This window comes from Palaemon carinicauda, unplaced genomic scaffold (genome assembly GCF_036898095.1).
Source record: "Palaemon carinicauda isolate YSFRI2023 unplaced genomic scaffold, ASM3689809v2 scaffold193, whole genome shotgun sequence".
NCBI classification, from domain to species: domain Eukaryota; kingdom Metazoa; phylum Arthropoda; class Malacostraca; order Decapoda; family Palaemonidae; genus Palaemon; species Palaemon carinicauda.
In genome coordinates, this window is record NW_027169512.1 from 151,641 (window position 1) to 166,849 (window position 15,209).

The 15,209-nt window shown below is 34.7% G+C and overlaps 1 protein-coding gene across 1 annotated transcript in view; it reads right to left on the reverse strand.

Annotated features, from left to right (window-relative positions):
• The window catches only part of LOC137635893 (uncharacterized), a 62,363-nt gene that overhangs the window by 35,159 nt on the left and 11,995 nt on the right, over window positions 1-15,209 (reverse strand). The window contains exons 8-15 of the mRNA XM_068368328.1: window positions 14,254-14,422; window positions 13,693-13,769; window positions 12,868-13,047; window positions 11,320-11,464; window positions 9,993-10,168; window positions 5,559-5,754; window positions 4,442-4,561; window positions 3,568-3,687 (exon numbers count right to left, since the gene is read on the reverse strand). Coding sequence (XP_068224429.1) covers window positions 3,568-3,687; window positions 4,442-4,561; window positions 5,559-5,754; window positions 9,993-10,168; window positions 11,320-11,464; window positions 12,868-13,047; window positions 13,693-13,769; window positions 14,254-14,422 — 1,183 coding nt within the window. The remainder of the gene's footprint in view (window positions 1-3,567; window positions 3,688-4,441; window positions 4,562-5,558; window positions 5,755-9,992; window positions 10,169-11,319; window positions 11,465-12,867; window positions 13,048-13,692; window positions 13,770-14,253; window positions 14,423-15,209) is intronic.

Sequence of the window (15,209 nt, forward strand, 5' to 3'; positions counted from 1 at the left end):
CTTTGTGGACTACAGGAAGTTGGCAGCTCGTAGAGATGCGAACATTGAACCGGAAAACGATCTCTTCATCAAATGGGACAAAAGGGACTCGACAATTCGCCAATATGATTCGGCCGTTAACAACTAGTAGGTCCCCTAAGAGTGCAGACCATACTCGTATGTCCCCGCATTTAGCCATCTCTTTCTTGAGGTTCCTATTTGACAAAGGCCTAACAGTTAGCACTCTAACCACCATCAAGTCAGCTTTGAAGAAGATCTTCCTTGTTGGGTTCAACATTAACCTAGCTGATTCCTATTTCTCATCAACCCCAAAAACATGTGCTAGGCTTCGACCTTCGGTTCGGCCACAAAAGGACTCTTGGTCTCTGAACGGTGTTCTCAAACTTGCGATGGACACGGACAATGAATCCTGCTCTTGTATCACTCTTCTTAGGAAGACTTTATTTCTAACGGCTATGGCCTCAGGTGATGGAACATCAGAACTAGCAGCTCTCTCACGAAACCCGGAAAACATAGATTTCCTCCCTTCAGCCGAAGTACTCCTTTTCCAGACAAAGCTTTCCTAGCTAAAAAATGAGGATCCGCAAAATAGGTGCTCCCCTCGGAAGATTATTCTTCATCCCCAGGATTTTTCTCCATGTACAGTCACACTCTCAAGCCCCTTTTTAGCTAGAACTGCCACCCGCTCGTCTGGCCCCTTGGTTATCAGGGAACAAGGAGGTACTATTTCCATTCACGGTATCAGGCAACAAATCCTCTACTGCATTAAACATACTAATCCGGAATCATTTCCCCAGGCTCATGATATACGGACAGTAGATGCCTCCAACAATGACTTCCAGAACTGGGACTTTGATGATTTTAAAAAATATACGGGTTGGAAATCCCCTATGGTTGTCAAACGCCAGTATCTAAAGATCTTACAGGCTCTTAAATACCCGACGATGGCAGAGGGGAGCCTTATCCCTCCCCATTAATCTCCTCTTCTTCCTTTCTTCCATCTCTACTCTTCTCCCTCCTACCCGCCACTCACACCACGTCGCCGCTCTCCTTGGTAGTTCGTTAGCCCTATGATATTTGCCATGTTTAATTCCTATGGTTTAACTGTTATTGTAGTTACCGTTCCTTTAATGTTTAGATATACTTAGACATGTAAGGTTTGATGCCTTTTGCAATTTGACACTCAGTTGGTTCCTTGTCGTCATTATTATTTAACCTTACATTCCCTATGTCATTTGGCTGGTTGGTAATTGGACGATTACTTTATTATATCATAGTATTGTCGTACATGGTGATTGTATTCTCCTCATTATGTTATTAATTTATTGGGCTTGGAAGGCATTCTCTGGTACTTTTTCGCCGGCCGTCACAGGTCGACCCAGAAAAGGGATTTTGACGAAGGAAAAATCTATTTCTGGGGAGAGGCCTGTGACGCCCGGCGAAACCCTTCCCGATTATTTTTGTACGAACCCACCCTTTCCTTGCCAAGCCATATGTTCTTGCAGAAGGATGACCTGGTGAGCGCGAGTGGTAGGTGTCGGTAGGGTAACCCAACTGTATTCTCTAGGGCCTGTCACGGCCCTCCCCCTTTGATGAAGGGATTATCTAAATGGAAGACAGCCTGTGAATAGTGTTTTACAAACGCCCTTGTTAGATATACGACACCAACAAGGTGCTCGCGCGAGGGTTGTAACCTCTGCATTCCATGCTTTTAATTTTCTCTGGTATATTTGGAAGATTTATATCAGAAAAAGTACAAAGAAGGACTTTTTCGCCGGGCGTCACAGGCCTCTCCCCAGAAATAGATTTTTCCTTCGTCAAAATCCCTTTATTAGATTACAAGAGTTTTTCAAGATAAAAACGTAAGTATGGTTGTTAATATTATAACTTTCAGGCTTCAATCATTTAAAATGATTATGAACATAAAAAATAATACTAGATAAAATTCAAGCTCAACTTTAGATAACCTATTTTCATTTAAAAACATGTTATGGGTATAATATGTCCTTAACTCTCAGCAAATGTTAAAAATTATGAATATAAGCTATCTTCCTAATAACACTTCCAGACTTCTTACATACTTGTATAACAAAAAAAATAAACCTTACAGAAAATACACACAGTAAAACCTCAGCATTTGAATGTGTCAAAGCTCAAACAAATTTGTTTTCGACCAAAAACGTCGAGTGAAAAATGCCCCTATTCTTGAACAAATATTTGGTACTCGACCAGTGCAAGTAAAAGCCCGCCAAGCTGAGTGCCATCAGTCACGCATTGGCCATTGTTTTAGTTTAACGTAAACATATGCTCTGCCTAATTTTTCGTGTTACATTGTGCTATATCTTTGTTTTGCAGGATTTTTTTTTTTATTTTGATTCTTTAGCATTTAAACAAGGGTACAAAGAAAATTAAAGTGAAAGTGGTCACGTAAAAAGGAAAATATTGTGAACTATTAAAATGAAAAAGGGAATAATTTCTAAGTACAAAATGCTGTACTCTATTCATATTTTTAACATTGAGCAATAATCATTTTCACTTACTACTGATAGTGAAAAATTATACTGCACTGCATTAAGACAAGGTAAAACCTCTGCATCCTATATAATCTAAAAGTTAACACATGACTCGGATGTAGATAATGTTAAGCGGGGTTTACACGGCCGAGCAGCTCGTCGAGCCCGGTTGTCGAACCTACTTGTAGAACGGCTCGAAGAGCTTTCAGACAGTACATCGAGCCTCAGTGTGCCTCGTGCTAAAACAACGTCAACATGTCTCTCGACCAGGATGATTTGATAGCCATTGCTTTAGCAGTGGCACTAAGAAGGAAAAAAAAAGATCAAAAGAGAGAAATTTTCATATACCAACTTGCTTGTTGCTTTAAAATTAGAGCCTGATGACTGGCGCAATTATTTGCGTATGGATGAAGACACGTACATTGGTCTACTGAATCGTGTCAGCCCTTTCATTACTAGGCTATGAGGAAGGCCATAACTCCACATGAAAGACTGAGTGTCCGCTATTCCTTTGTTTCTGGCTACTTTATTGGAATAGTCTTTTGATTTAACTTTCCATAAAGCTGGATGAGCTCGATATGCATGTATGAAATCAAGTACGACTTTCTTCTCATTCTTACTTTCATTAATGGCAGCAATTATGCATTTCTTTGATGATATTTCCTCTAGCAGGTTTGAATAATAACTGAGGTTCGATGCTCGACACCCGTTCACACGTTCACACCGCTCGTCAAACAATGTAGCTCCGCCCACAAAAGTCAAGATGAGCCTGACTTTCATCGAGCCGCTCGACGAGCGCGCTCGACAACCAAATAGCCCGTTTACACGCTCGAACATCAATTCAAACACAGTGTTGTCGAGCCAGGCTCGACGAGCTGCTCGCCCGTGTAAACCCCGCTTAAAAAGTATCAGGTTTGTGCAATTCATTGCCTTTGATAATTAAATTGAATGCTATAACAGGTACAAATGAAGTATTAAGACCTCAAATATAAAATTCAGAGCATGAATTGAAAAGATGCATTGTCATTGAATCTTGCGGATCTTCCTTCCTTACCCGAAATTGTAGGCCTGTTGAAAGAATCCAGTTTCAATGGAGTCTCAAGATTTATGCTGCCTGTAACATCACTGTCCAGATTACCTCTGTACGTCAAATTACCACGAATTTCCAATTTCCCTGTAAGTTTACAAAAAGATTATTAAGGTTAAATCTTAACCCTTTTACCCCCAATGGACGTACTGGTACGTTTCACAAAACTCATCCCAGTACGTCCTTGCAATAAAAAGCTAATAATGTTTTTTTGCATATTTTTGATAACTTTTTGAGAAACTTCCGCCATTTTCCAAAAGAATGAGACCAACCTGACCTCTCTATGCCAAAAATTAAGGCTGTTAGAGCAATTTCAAAAAAAATATATTGCAAAATGTGCTTGAAAAAAAAAAAAAAAACGCCTGGGGGTTAAGGGTTGGAAAGTTCCAAATAGCTTGGGGGTAAAAGGGTTAACATGATGGAACACAAATATAGCTTCATGTTAACCGTTTTACCCCCAGTCTATTTGAAACTTTCCAACCCTTAACCCCCAGGCATTTTTTTTTCAAGCACATTTTGCAAGATAAATTTTTTAAATTGCTCTAACAGCCTTAATTTTCGTCATAGAGAGGTCAGGTTGGTCTCATTCTTTGGGAAAATGCCTGAAGTATTTCATAAACTTATAAAAAATAGGCAAAAAAATGTAAATAGCAGTTTTTTGCAAGGACGTACCAGTAAGTCCATGGGGGTAAAGGGATAAGTTTTGTGAAACGTACCAGTACGTCCATTGGGGGTAAAAGGGTTAACAAAATGCTTATCTAACAGCATAATTACTAAAAATTGAAAACCTTGATTAGCACAGCAAAGCTAATAATAATAACAGGAAACTAGTTTTACAAACCTCTGATGAAATGATATTCTTCTGTAGTAATTACATTCTTCAGTAGATTAGTAACATTGAAGCCATTAAGAGTCTGGCATTCTAACTTAGTAACTGAAGCGGAGGAGCAATTGACATAATCTGAAAAAAAAAGAATATCTATCATTTCCAATTGGATAATTGTTTGAACACTGTAATAAGTTTCGTAGGTAAAATAGAGGCAACACCAACTAAGTTCTGGAAATGCGATTTGTGGTAGGCACTAGAGTAGCAAAATGCACAAATTTTTTGTCTAATGAATGAGGAAGTTATTGATTATCTTAAATCTATTTCAATTCTAATTTTACAATTTTTCTTGCTTGAAATAACAAATCCTCTCAAATATAATTATTCAAACAAACCATAATAAAAAAATAACAATCAAATTTCAATTCTTGTTTGTGAGAGAGAGAGAGAGAGAGAGAGAGAGAGAGAGAGAGAGAGAGAGAGAGAGAGAGAGAGAGAGACTATACAATATCCACGTACCAACTTTAACTTGGCCATCTTAATATTTTTTATAGTAGGTTGGCCAAGGTCCCGGCCATCTATCGAGAAAACCGCTAGTGTGTTATTGTGTTCTTTGACTGGCCAAATAGTATTACACTGGATCCCTCTCTCGTTATGACTCGCTTTTCTTTTGCCAACAAATACACCAAATATTCTGGCCTATTCTTTACATACTCTTCTCTTTCTTTATACACCTGACAACACTAAGATTAGCAAAATAAATCTTCTTTACACAAGCAGTTAACTACTGCACTGTAATTGTTCAGTGGCTACTTTCCACTTGGTAAGGGTAGAAGAGAACTATGGTAAGCAGCTCTTCTAGGATAAGTATACTTCAAAATCAAACCATTGTTCTCTAGTCTTGGGTAGTGCCACAGCTTGTACCATGGCCTTCCACTCTCTTGGGGTAGAGTTCTCCTGCTTGAGGGTACATTCAGGCACATATTCTATCTGTTTCCTTAATTCCTTTCCTTCCTTGTTTGAGCTCTTAGGCTTATAGCATCCTGCTTTTCCAACTACGGTTGTAGCCTAGCAAATAATACTAATAACTTGGGTTTAAACATATCAATAATTGGAAAAGTACTTTACTTACCCATTTCATGGATACTATTAATAGACAAATCCCTCTGGATCCCCAAAAAGAGCTTGCTAAGAATTCTATCAGCGTTAATCTGTTGTGCATCAATATCTCCATCAATCTTTACAGCTTTCTTGAAATGGTGGTGCCCCGAGAGCGTTGCGTAATCTGCGAATGGTTGCCCTGCTAATTCATTCACCTTGATATCAGCCTGAAAGAATAAATAATATACTATACAGTATTTTGAAAGTACATATGGTAAAATTGCCAAGCCAGAAGTTCATTAGCCCTCATGGGGAAAGCAATCGTATCCAAATATATAGAGAGAAAATAATTTAATGAAAGAAAATATCTAATCTAAAAGTATACACCTGTTTTTATTCAGGGATCTCTACACACGATCCAAAAGATGTTTATAAAATTTCCTTACCAAAATGCTTTACCTGATCTTCCCAAATATTCTTTTAAACGTAGCATGAAGAACCCAATTTCAGTCACTCTTTCCAATTGTTTTACTTTATTTTCAGAGGTTACAATTCATTACATAAATTTTTATATTTTTCCACTTATTCCATATATTCTCACATCCCCAATTACAAAAACTTTTATGATCCAGTGTGTTTCTCTAAAGAGTATCCATGTCATTGGGCAATTTTTAAATATGGGGTACTGCCTATCATGAAGTTATCACATCATTTTGAAAATACCCAATATGTAATCTTCAGGAGACATTAGAATATATTTTGAAGGTCCTTAATATCACCTTTAAGTATGCCTTTATATTTGATGATTATGCCAAGGTTGTGTCAGATCATTCAAGGAATTAGTATAGGCTTTGAAACATAAGAACCTTAGATACTAAATACTGTATTATAAAAATATGAGGTAAATAATCTAGAATAAAAGATAATTTTGTATTCAACATTCAAAATTCCCCGACACATACAAAAGTTGGCTTATCAATTCCTTCATCCCTTTGGCTTCAAAGAACAATAATAAACTATTCTTTAATACATTCGACATTTCCTGCTACCTTTCTTGCTTTACTTATTCTTTCACTCTTAATCTTACCTTCTTTACATCTACTCCCAAATACTTAATTGAATCTACCACATAATTTTTCCAAGATTCAAAAAACCCTTATTACTCCATCGTCCCGGTGTCCATTTTCCTTGTGCCCATATCCACATTCTAATTTAGCCTCTTGTTTAAACTTTCAAACTCTTTCCCTGCACTTCAACACTATCCATAATCAGCAAATTATCACCTAAAAACATTAATAATTCCACAATCAATTCATAACCTTATACCAACTAACAGTTAAATTTAAAACCATAGTTAATCTATTCTTTTTTAAAAGATCAACCTTTTTCCTTCTAATCTATTTCACTTGTCCTAATCACATTTAGAACCTTATCTTCACACTTTCCTCTGGAAGAATTATATTTACAACCACATATTCCCCACTTGACCTTTTTGCAACATCTGTTTTAATGTGGTTACTGTTCTTGAAATATGCTACTACAATAGTTCAGTACTTCTCTTACAGTTTATATCATTTTCATATTTCCTTTCCTCATTGGACTATTTTTCCCTACTGGAGCTCCTGGGCGTATAGCCTTCTGCTTTTCCAATTAGGGTTGTAGCTTACATTGTAATAATAACAATCACATGATATAAATGAATGCATAAAGCTAAACAATTCTACAATTGTTACCTATAAATCCTTTTCAACGTCTCATATTTTCTTATTATTGGATATAGCAACAAATGGCAAGAGAAACAAAACTTTATATGGAGTCTTCAACAGTATGTTTTAGTCAGCAAAGAGATAAACTATTTTTGAGGCTATCTATATTGTAGGTGCTTGAGATTTTATAGCAACCTGTAAAAATGCGTGAATTGGTTCACAAGAGTTAATATCACTAGACATCAATGGATTACGGTGCAACTAGTCCTTCACTACTCGACATGTCCTACAGAGGAAAATTGTATTCCCAACTGTCTGTGTGGAAAAGACATCCATATAACTGAGCAAACCCTTTTCAAGCTATCTAAAAGAGGGAGCATTTTTTAATCAACCTGAAAGAGGAAGTATTTCTTAGTCAATCTCAGAGTCTTTTTCATAAATCTCAAAGAGCATTTTCTAAATCTCAGAGAGCATTTTCTTAATCTTAGAAGATGTTTTTAATCAATCTCAGAGAGCATTTTCTTAATCTTAGAAGATGTTTTAATCAATCTCAGAGAGCATTTTCTTAATCTTAGAAGATGTTTTAATCAATCTCAGAGAGCATTTTCTTAATCTTAGAAGATGTTTTAATCAATCTCAGAGAGCATTTTCTTAATCTTAGAAGATGTTTTAATCAATCTCAGAGAGCATTTTCTTAATCTTAGAAGATGTTTTCAATCAATCTCAGAGAGCATTTTCTTAATCTTAGAAGATGTTTTCAATCAATCTCGGAGAGCATATTCTTAATCTTAGAAGATGTTTTTAATCAATCTCAGAGAGCATTTTCTTAATCTCATAGTATTTTTCTAATCAATTTCACAAAGCATTTTATAATTTTAGAGAGCGTTTTTTAATCAATTTAAAAGATGGACTATTTTTCAATAATTTTATCCACAGGGAGCATTTTTTTATTATTTTATCTAACATTAAAGAAGACATAAAAGAGAAAAAATCCTCCTCAACACATAAGTATTACATGTTTGTCGCCTCGCATTCAAGAGGGTCCTATTTATACAAAGAAAAACATTGCAAAAAATGAAGTATTCTTTCTCCCAAACCTTAAAAGGCAAATAGTACAGTGATGACAAATAAAGAGAAGTCTTACATACCCAAGAAAATAACATCTCAACAATGCTACACCTAACTGACAATTTCCAAAGACTATAGGAATCAAATCATGACAAGCAAATAAAGGAATTTACTATAGTGGAAAACAAGACGACACACAAACCTAATACAACTTATGGTTAAGAAATTACACTATCTAGGGAAAGGCGACCACTGACCTTCCAGGCAGCGCATCACAATTGCAAGAAGAAAGGACAACACCAGAGAAGCTATTGTTACAAGGAGTTGGATACTAACACAAATTCAACTTATAATAAAGACAAAATGAAGAAATACTGTAATAAAACAATATTATATCATTTAACCCTTTTACCCCCAGGCTATTTGGAACTTTCCAACCCTTAACCACCAGGCGTTTTCTTTTTCAAGCACATTTTGCAATATATTTTTTTTTAAATTGCTCTAACAGCCTTAATTTTCGTCATAGAGAGGTCAGGTTGGTCTCAATCTTTTGGAAAATGCCGGAAGTTTCTCAAAAAGTTATAAAAAATATGCAAAAAAAAAAGTAATTAGCCATTTTTAGCAATGACGAACCGGTACGTCCATGGGGGTAAAGGGATGAGTTTTGTGAAACGTACCAGTATGTCCATTGGGGGTAAAAGGGTTAATACAGTAAGCAAAATTAAATTTGTAATAACCTGATTTCTATTTCACATGAAACCCAACTATATGTTGACTTCTGTAGCTGGAAATCATAGGCATGGGACTCAGGTTAAGCTAAAATTTAACAAAATTTTACTTACAAACAATTCAACTTAGAAACAGCTCCTTGGAACCAATTAAGTTTACGAGTCAAGGACCTTCTGTACTTGATCTAAATAAATCTCCTGAGGCAGTAAATTGGCTATGAGGGTTTTGCAGTGCCATGTGATGGCACACAACATATTCAAATTGTAAAGAGAGTTGGAAAAATGGCAACCACAGGTAGTAGCAACGAGAAAGATCATGGAAAAAACACCACAGGTAGTAGCAACGAGAAAGATCATTGGAAAAAACACCACAGGTAGTAGCAACGAGAGAGATCATTGGATAAAAACACCACAGGTAGTAGCAACGAGAAAGATCATTGGAAAAAACACCACAGGTAGTAGCAACGAGCAAGATCATTGGAAAAAACACCACAGGTAGTAGCAACAAGAAAGATCATCGGAAAAAACACCACAGGTAGTAGCAACGAGAATAATCATTGGAAAAAACACCACAGGTAGTAGCAAGTAGAAATATTATTGAAAAAAACAACTAGAGGTATCAAAATACATTTGAAAAGTATTCGAGTTTGAAAAAGCAAATTTTTACAATTTTGTCTGTGCAGGACGTACATGAAAACCAATCATCATTATAAATGAACTTTCTGTAGATTGCAGCATTTTCAATCTACACAAGATGTGTCCAGGTGATAATTCATGCAAAGATAGACAATTTATGATAAAATAAAACAATAATTACCCAATGCTTACCTCTATCCAAATATAAATACAAAGCAATTAATTTACATTGAACATGAAAATAATTACTAAGGAACTACGAAATTTTCCTGGATTCTATGCTTGCAAAGATGCAAATACAGTAATGTGAGAGGAAAAATTATTTACCTTTATTTCTGCTTGGGTTATATTCATCTGTGGAAGTACAAGAGCATCATTCAAGAGAACTAAATCGTTGTCATTAACAGGCAATCCATTGACTTCCAAGAAGTTCCCAAGTACATTATCAACAATAGCAACTCCCTTGGAGCTCGAGGAATCCAGACTTTTGAAGTGTAATTTGGCTGCAATTAAAGGATAAAATTAACTACTCGCGTGTCTTGTTATACAATTTAATTGTTTTCAGAAATTTCAGAAAACCTATTTTTGGTTTATTTTTGGATTATGGCTATACAGCCCAGTAGTGGGGCCTATAAGGGTGTGAGGGGTCAAGGAATACTATATGGTAGAGTAGGCAAAAAAATTACAGTATACACACCGAGAACTACAACAATATAAGTAGTAACTTGACAGGCCTTCAGCCATTAAAAATTTTTGCATGGTGCAAACAATGAGGCATGAAGTTGAACCCCAACAAAACTCGCAGTATCATTGTGAATAGGTCAAGGAAGGTGGCTCCTCAACATCCAAATCTCTGCATTGATAATGTTTCTTTGACTGTAAGACCACTTTAAAATTTTGGGTGCAATTTATATTGCAACTTTACTTTAGAGAAACTCATTCAGTCTGTTTCTTATTTCCTTGCACAAAAAATTGGCATATCGAGCAAGTCTCAAGATTTTCAGCATTCTACACTGAAGAAATGTTTTAATTATTTCATTCTAACCCATTTCAAGTATTGTTCTCTTGTTGGGTCTTCAGCTGCTGAATCTCACTTTAATTTGTTGGACAAGCACTTGCAGTCAATTAGATTTCTTTTCATTACTAACACAGAGCTATAAACAATTGAACCCTCCCCCCACGCCCACCTACCCACCCCCCCCCCAAAAAAAAAACACAACAGTTTTGTTATGAACAACCAATTCGGATAACTGCTGTTTTGCTAGCATTTCAACTTTTGTTTGATACTAAATTACCGTAGTCATTACAAATGACCAAATGACATTCAAGTAGGACATGACCAATATATCATAACATTATACCTTTTACAGTTTAAGAAAAGGTAAAACAAATTGCACAAAAACTATCTAAAGAACAGAATGCCTACAATAGCTGATGGATTACTGTACTTTGACTTCTTTATGTCTGTTCGGCATACGTCCGTTCTGACTTTGTGTCACTCACCCTTAAATATTAAACAATAATAATTGGGAAAAAAAAAAAAAAAAAAAAAAAAAAAAAAAAAAAAAAAAAAAACAACACAGTACGGTACAATATTCTTCCTTAAAAAGCCTCATCTTAAATACTTCAACATGCAATTACTCTCTTGACTAACCTGGCCAAGTAACATTTCCTTTAATGGGAATTGTCCTCTTCATGGTATCTACAATACGTTCGGAACGATCCTTTAAGGCGTTAACTCTATCAGTAAGACCTGCGGGCATTCCTGGCAGGACATCATTGGTAGATCGCTCAAACACCTGATAATGTCAAAAACTATTATATCCAAACAACTGTTAATGTTCATTAAGATAACTTTATTCATTTTAAGTAAACATGTAAATAATTTACTAGGTAGTAGTTTTTAGGTATCCCAAAAATTCCAATTTTATATTCAAGATAAAATTAGAACTTGAAAATATATTTCCTCTCTTTCCCAAGTGCAAAAATGATAAGAATTCATCTTTTTCCATAATTCTGTGCAAGGAGAAATAAGTCCGACATAAAATTGTCAACCCAATATACTCTTCTTTACATCTGTTCGGCATACGTCCTTTACTACTGACTTTGTGTCACTCATCCTTGAATATTAAATACAAAAATTAATCTGTTACGTTGTTTTATGTGACCTTACGTCAGCCTCCAAGTCGCACAATAATGATGAAAAATGGGTAAGAAAACAAACAGATTCTAGTACACACATTCTGACTGAAGTGCGGTTGGCCTCATTACTTAGTCAAGTCAAACAGTTATTTCACAAATGGATGTTAACAGTATGATATGGTTAATACTTCTTATATGACTTTAAAAATATAAAAGATTAAATATTCAATTACTGTAATTATCTCAAAACAATGATTACTATACGAATAATAAATGTACAAATAGTTATAACTATTATTATTATTTATCACTTTGATGTAAGATTACGTTTCTGTCCCTTTCTCACTCAGAGGTACCATACAGCATAAACCTTTAGCAGAAGAAATATTTTAAGTCTCGGTTAAATACTAAAAAGAATAAAATCATACTTTGCTTAAATCTATATTCGATAGGTCAGGCATAAAACACTGCTGTCGATTTCAACTGCTGATTTATAGCTTTAGCCGACAACATAACGTTTACATACTGAAAGAAGTCTAAAATAATCATTGTCTTCAATATTAACGGAGCTCCAGTTAATCATTTTTTAAGTCGTACTCCTATTAAAGGTTGAAGGTATTCATTATGTGTAAGAATAAATTAATTTTTAATTATTGGTATTATACTTAATGAATTAACCCACACGCTACAAAACACACTCCCCCTCCCCAGCATTATTACAACTACCCTTCCCCGTCATTATTACAACTACCCTTCCCCGGCATTATTACAACTACCCTTCCCCGGCATTATTACAACTACCCTTCCCCGGCATTATTACAACTAAAATAAGTAAAAAAACTTAATGTACAAGTGAGAATAAAGTGAACACACATCTCCGTCATTATCACCATCTTATTATCCTTTTTCCCACAGTATTTCAGAGTAATGGAAAAGGGAATTATTTTGGTATTTCTTGATCCCTCTAAAAAAATGGATTAGATGAAACCAAAAGTTTACCTCTTTCCAATGAGGTTAACATCTCTACACCCTAAGTTATGACATTTCCCATTTTACTAACCTTATCTACAGTACCTCTCTGCAACACTATCAGGTCTCCATCAATCCTTACATTCTTCTTGAAAGAGTACCTTGAGTTATTTGACAAGGGAACTGTAACAAAGCTGGCATCCGGATAGACAGATTCCCTAACCATTTTGAGCCTTGAGCTGCACCACCCATCCAAATCAGAATGATATGTCTGCGGAACATGTAAATAAGTCATTTAGAAACAAAAAATGGAAAATTGCAAAAATTTATGGTACCTATTTAAAGACAAAAAATATTTTACCAATTTATTCTTTTTAATTTGTTCTTCTTCATTCTGAGGTTTAAACCATAAAAATATATCAGAAAACTTGGAGACCATATGGGTATATACCACTTAATTCTAAAAAAAAAAAAAAAAAAAAAAAAAAAAAAAAAAAAAAAAAAAAAAAAAAAAAAAAAAAAAAAATAGAAAAAAAAAAAAAGTAATGGATCCTAAACCTGATTCGATCATTGGACTCCTTTTCTAGGTTAAACTAATCTTCATCACAAAATATAAAAATACATTAAATTCTGCATGGTAGTCTCTCAAGGGTATTCTTTAATTGCTTCTATCTTGTGAATTTTCTGTTGAAGTTTCATGCTGGCAAAAAGTTTCTTTATAAATTGTCAATAAAACCAGTTTTTTTTTTTTTTTCAATTTATGAAATACAACTTGATATGACACTACTCATCGGAAACTTTCACCTCTAGAAAGCAGCAAATATCATTTGACCTTATCAAGTCTTGTAACTTTAAAAATCTATTGAAATTTTCCCAACACAAAAAAATAGCAAAACTCAATTTGCTCCATACTTACTTTCAAGAAATTCTCTCTTCTCATATTCACTTTAAAGAAGACTGGGAGCTCAGATAACAGATCTCCATTAACGCCACCTTGGTAAATAGAATAAAAAAAACCCTCATTGGCAATATCTAGATATAAATAATTCTTCATTAGAAGTAACCTACTAATAAAAAAGAATTAATTTGGGAATTATAAACACAGTAGAAGTTTACAATGAATTATATAACTTTTAACCCTTTTATCCCCAGCTATTTGGAACTTTCCAACCCTTTATCCCCAGGGGTTATTTTTTTTTAAAGCACATTTTGCAATATAACTTATTTAAATTGCTCTAACAGCCTTAATTTTCGTCATAGAGAGGTCAGGTTGGTCTTATTCTCTTGGAAAATGCCTGAAGTTTCTGAAAAAAATTATAAAAAATATGTAAAGAAAAAAAATATAAATAGCAGTTTTTTGCAAGGACGGATTGGTACGTCCATGGGGGTAAAGGGATGGGTTTTGTGAAACGTATCAGTACGTCCTTTGGGGGTAAAAGGGTTAATAAAATGATAGCTTGTATCATTTCAGTCTTACCCAAAAGAATATTTTCTTCAAGCTTAACACCTGCCAATCCAGCAACTCCGGGGCCAAACGTTCCCTGCGTATATTGGAATTCTGCGGGAGCGAACCTCCATCCATTATACCGGTATATCTTGACTCCCGTTAACGCATTGGCTACAGCAAGCAAAACATTATTTTCTACCTGCAAACAGTTGATTATAGACATTAAGGTGTTTATTATTATAATTATTCTTAAACTTCTCATTTAGTTTTTCCTTATTTCCTTTCCTCACTGGGCTATTTTCCCTGTTGGAGCCCTTGGGCTTATAGCATGCTGCTTTTCCAACTAGAGTTGTAGCTTAGCAGGTAATAATAATAATAATAATAATAATAATAATAATAATAATAATAATGATGATGATGAATGAAATTTAAGTAACTATTTTACAGGATGTTCATAAAGGTATTGCTTTTTTTCTATAGATCTTTTTATAATCTAAGGTTATCTTTCTGATTGTTATTAATATATTATAGTCTCAGAATATCATCTGTAAAAGTAATTGTCGTACAAGATTGTAAACATTTAGCAAAAATAAATGGATTTAATTCTAAGTAAAAAAAAAATACTTCTCTAATTTAGGATACCAAATATGACTAATCTAACTTTAAATGAATGTATTGATTAAGAGCCAAATTCTTATCTACAGATAACAGCAAATAAAAATTAGTGTGCTTAAATCTAAGATTTCCGATTTGTTTGCAAGCAATCAAGATAACGCCCAGATAAAAATGTTTGACCAATATAAACTGCGATAATTTGTTTGCAAAATTTAAATCCATGCATTCATAAAACTGGTGACCGTTAAGAGGAAGTAATTGTTACGTGAAAAAATCAATACAAATATGAGTAGGCAGCCTATAGCAATGCATAATACTACAATTTAGCATCAACAAACCACTACTGTTCATGGTGTAAGCAAGCTATTCCA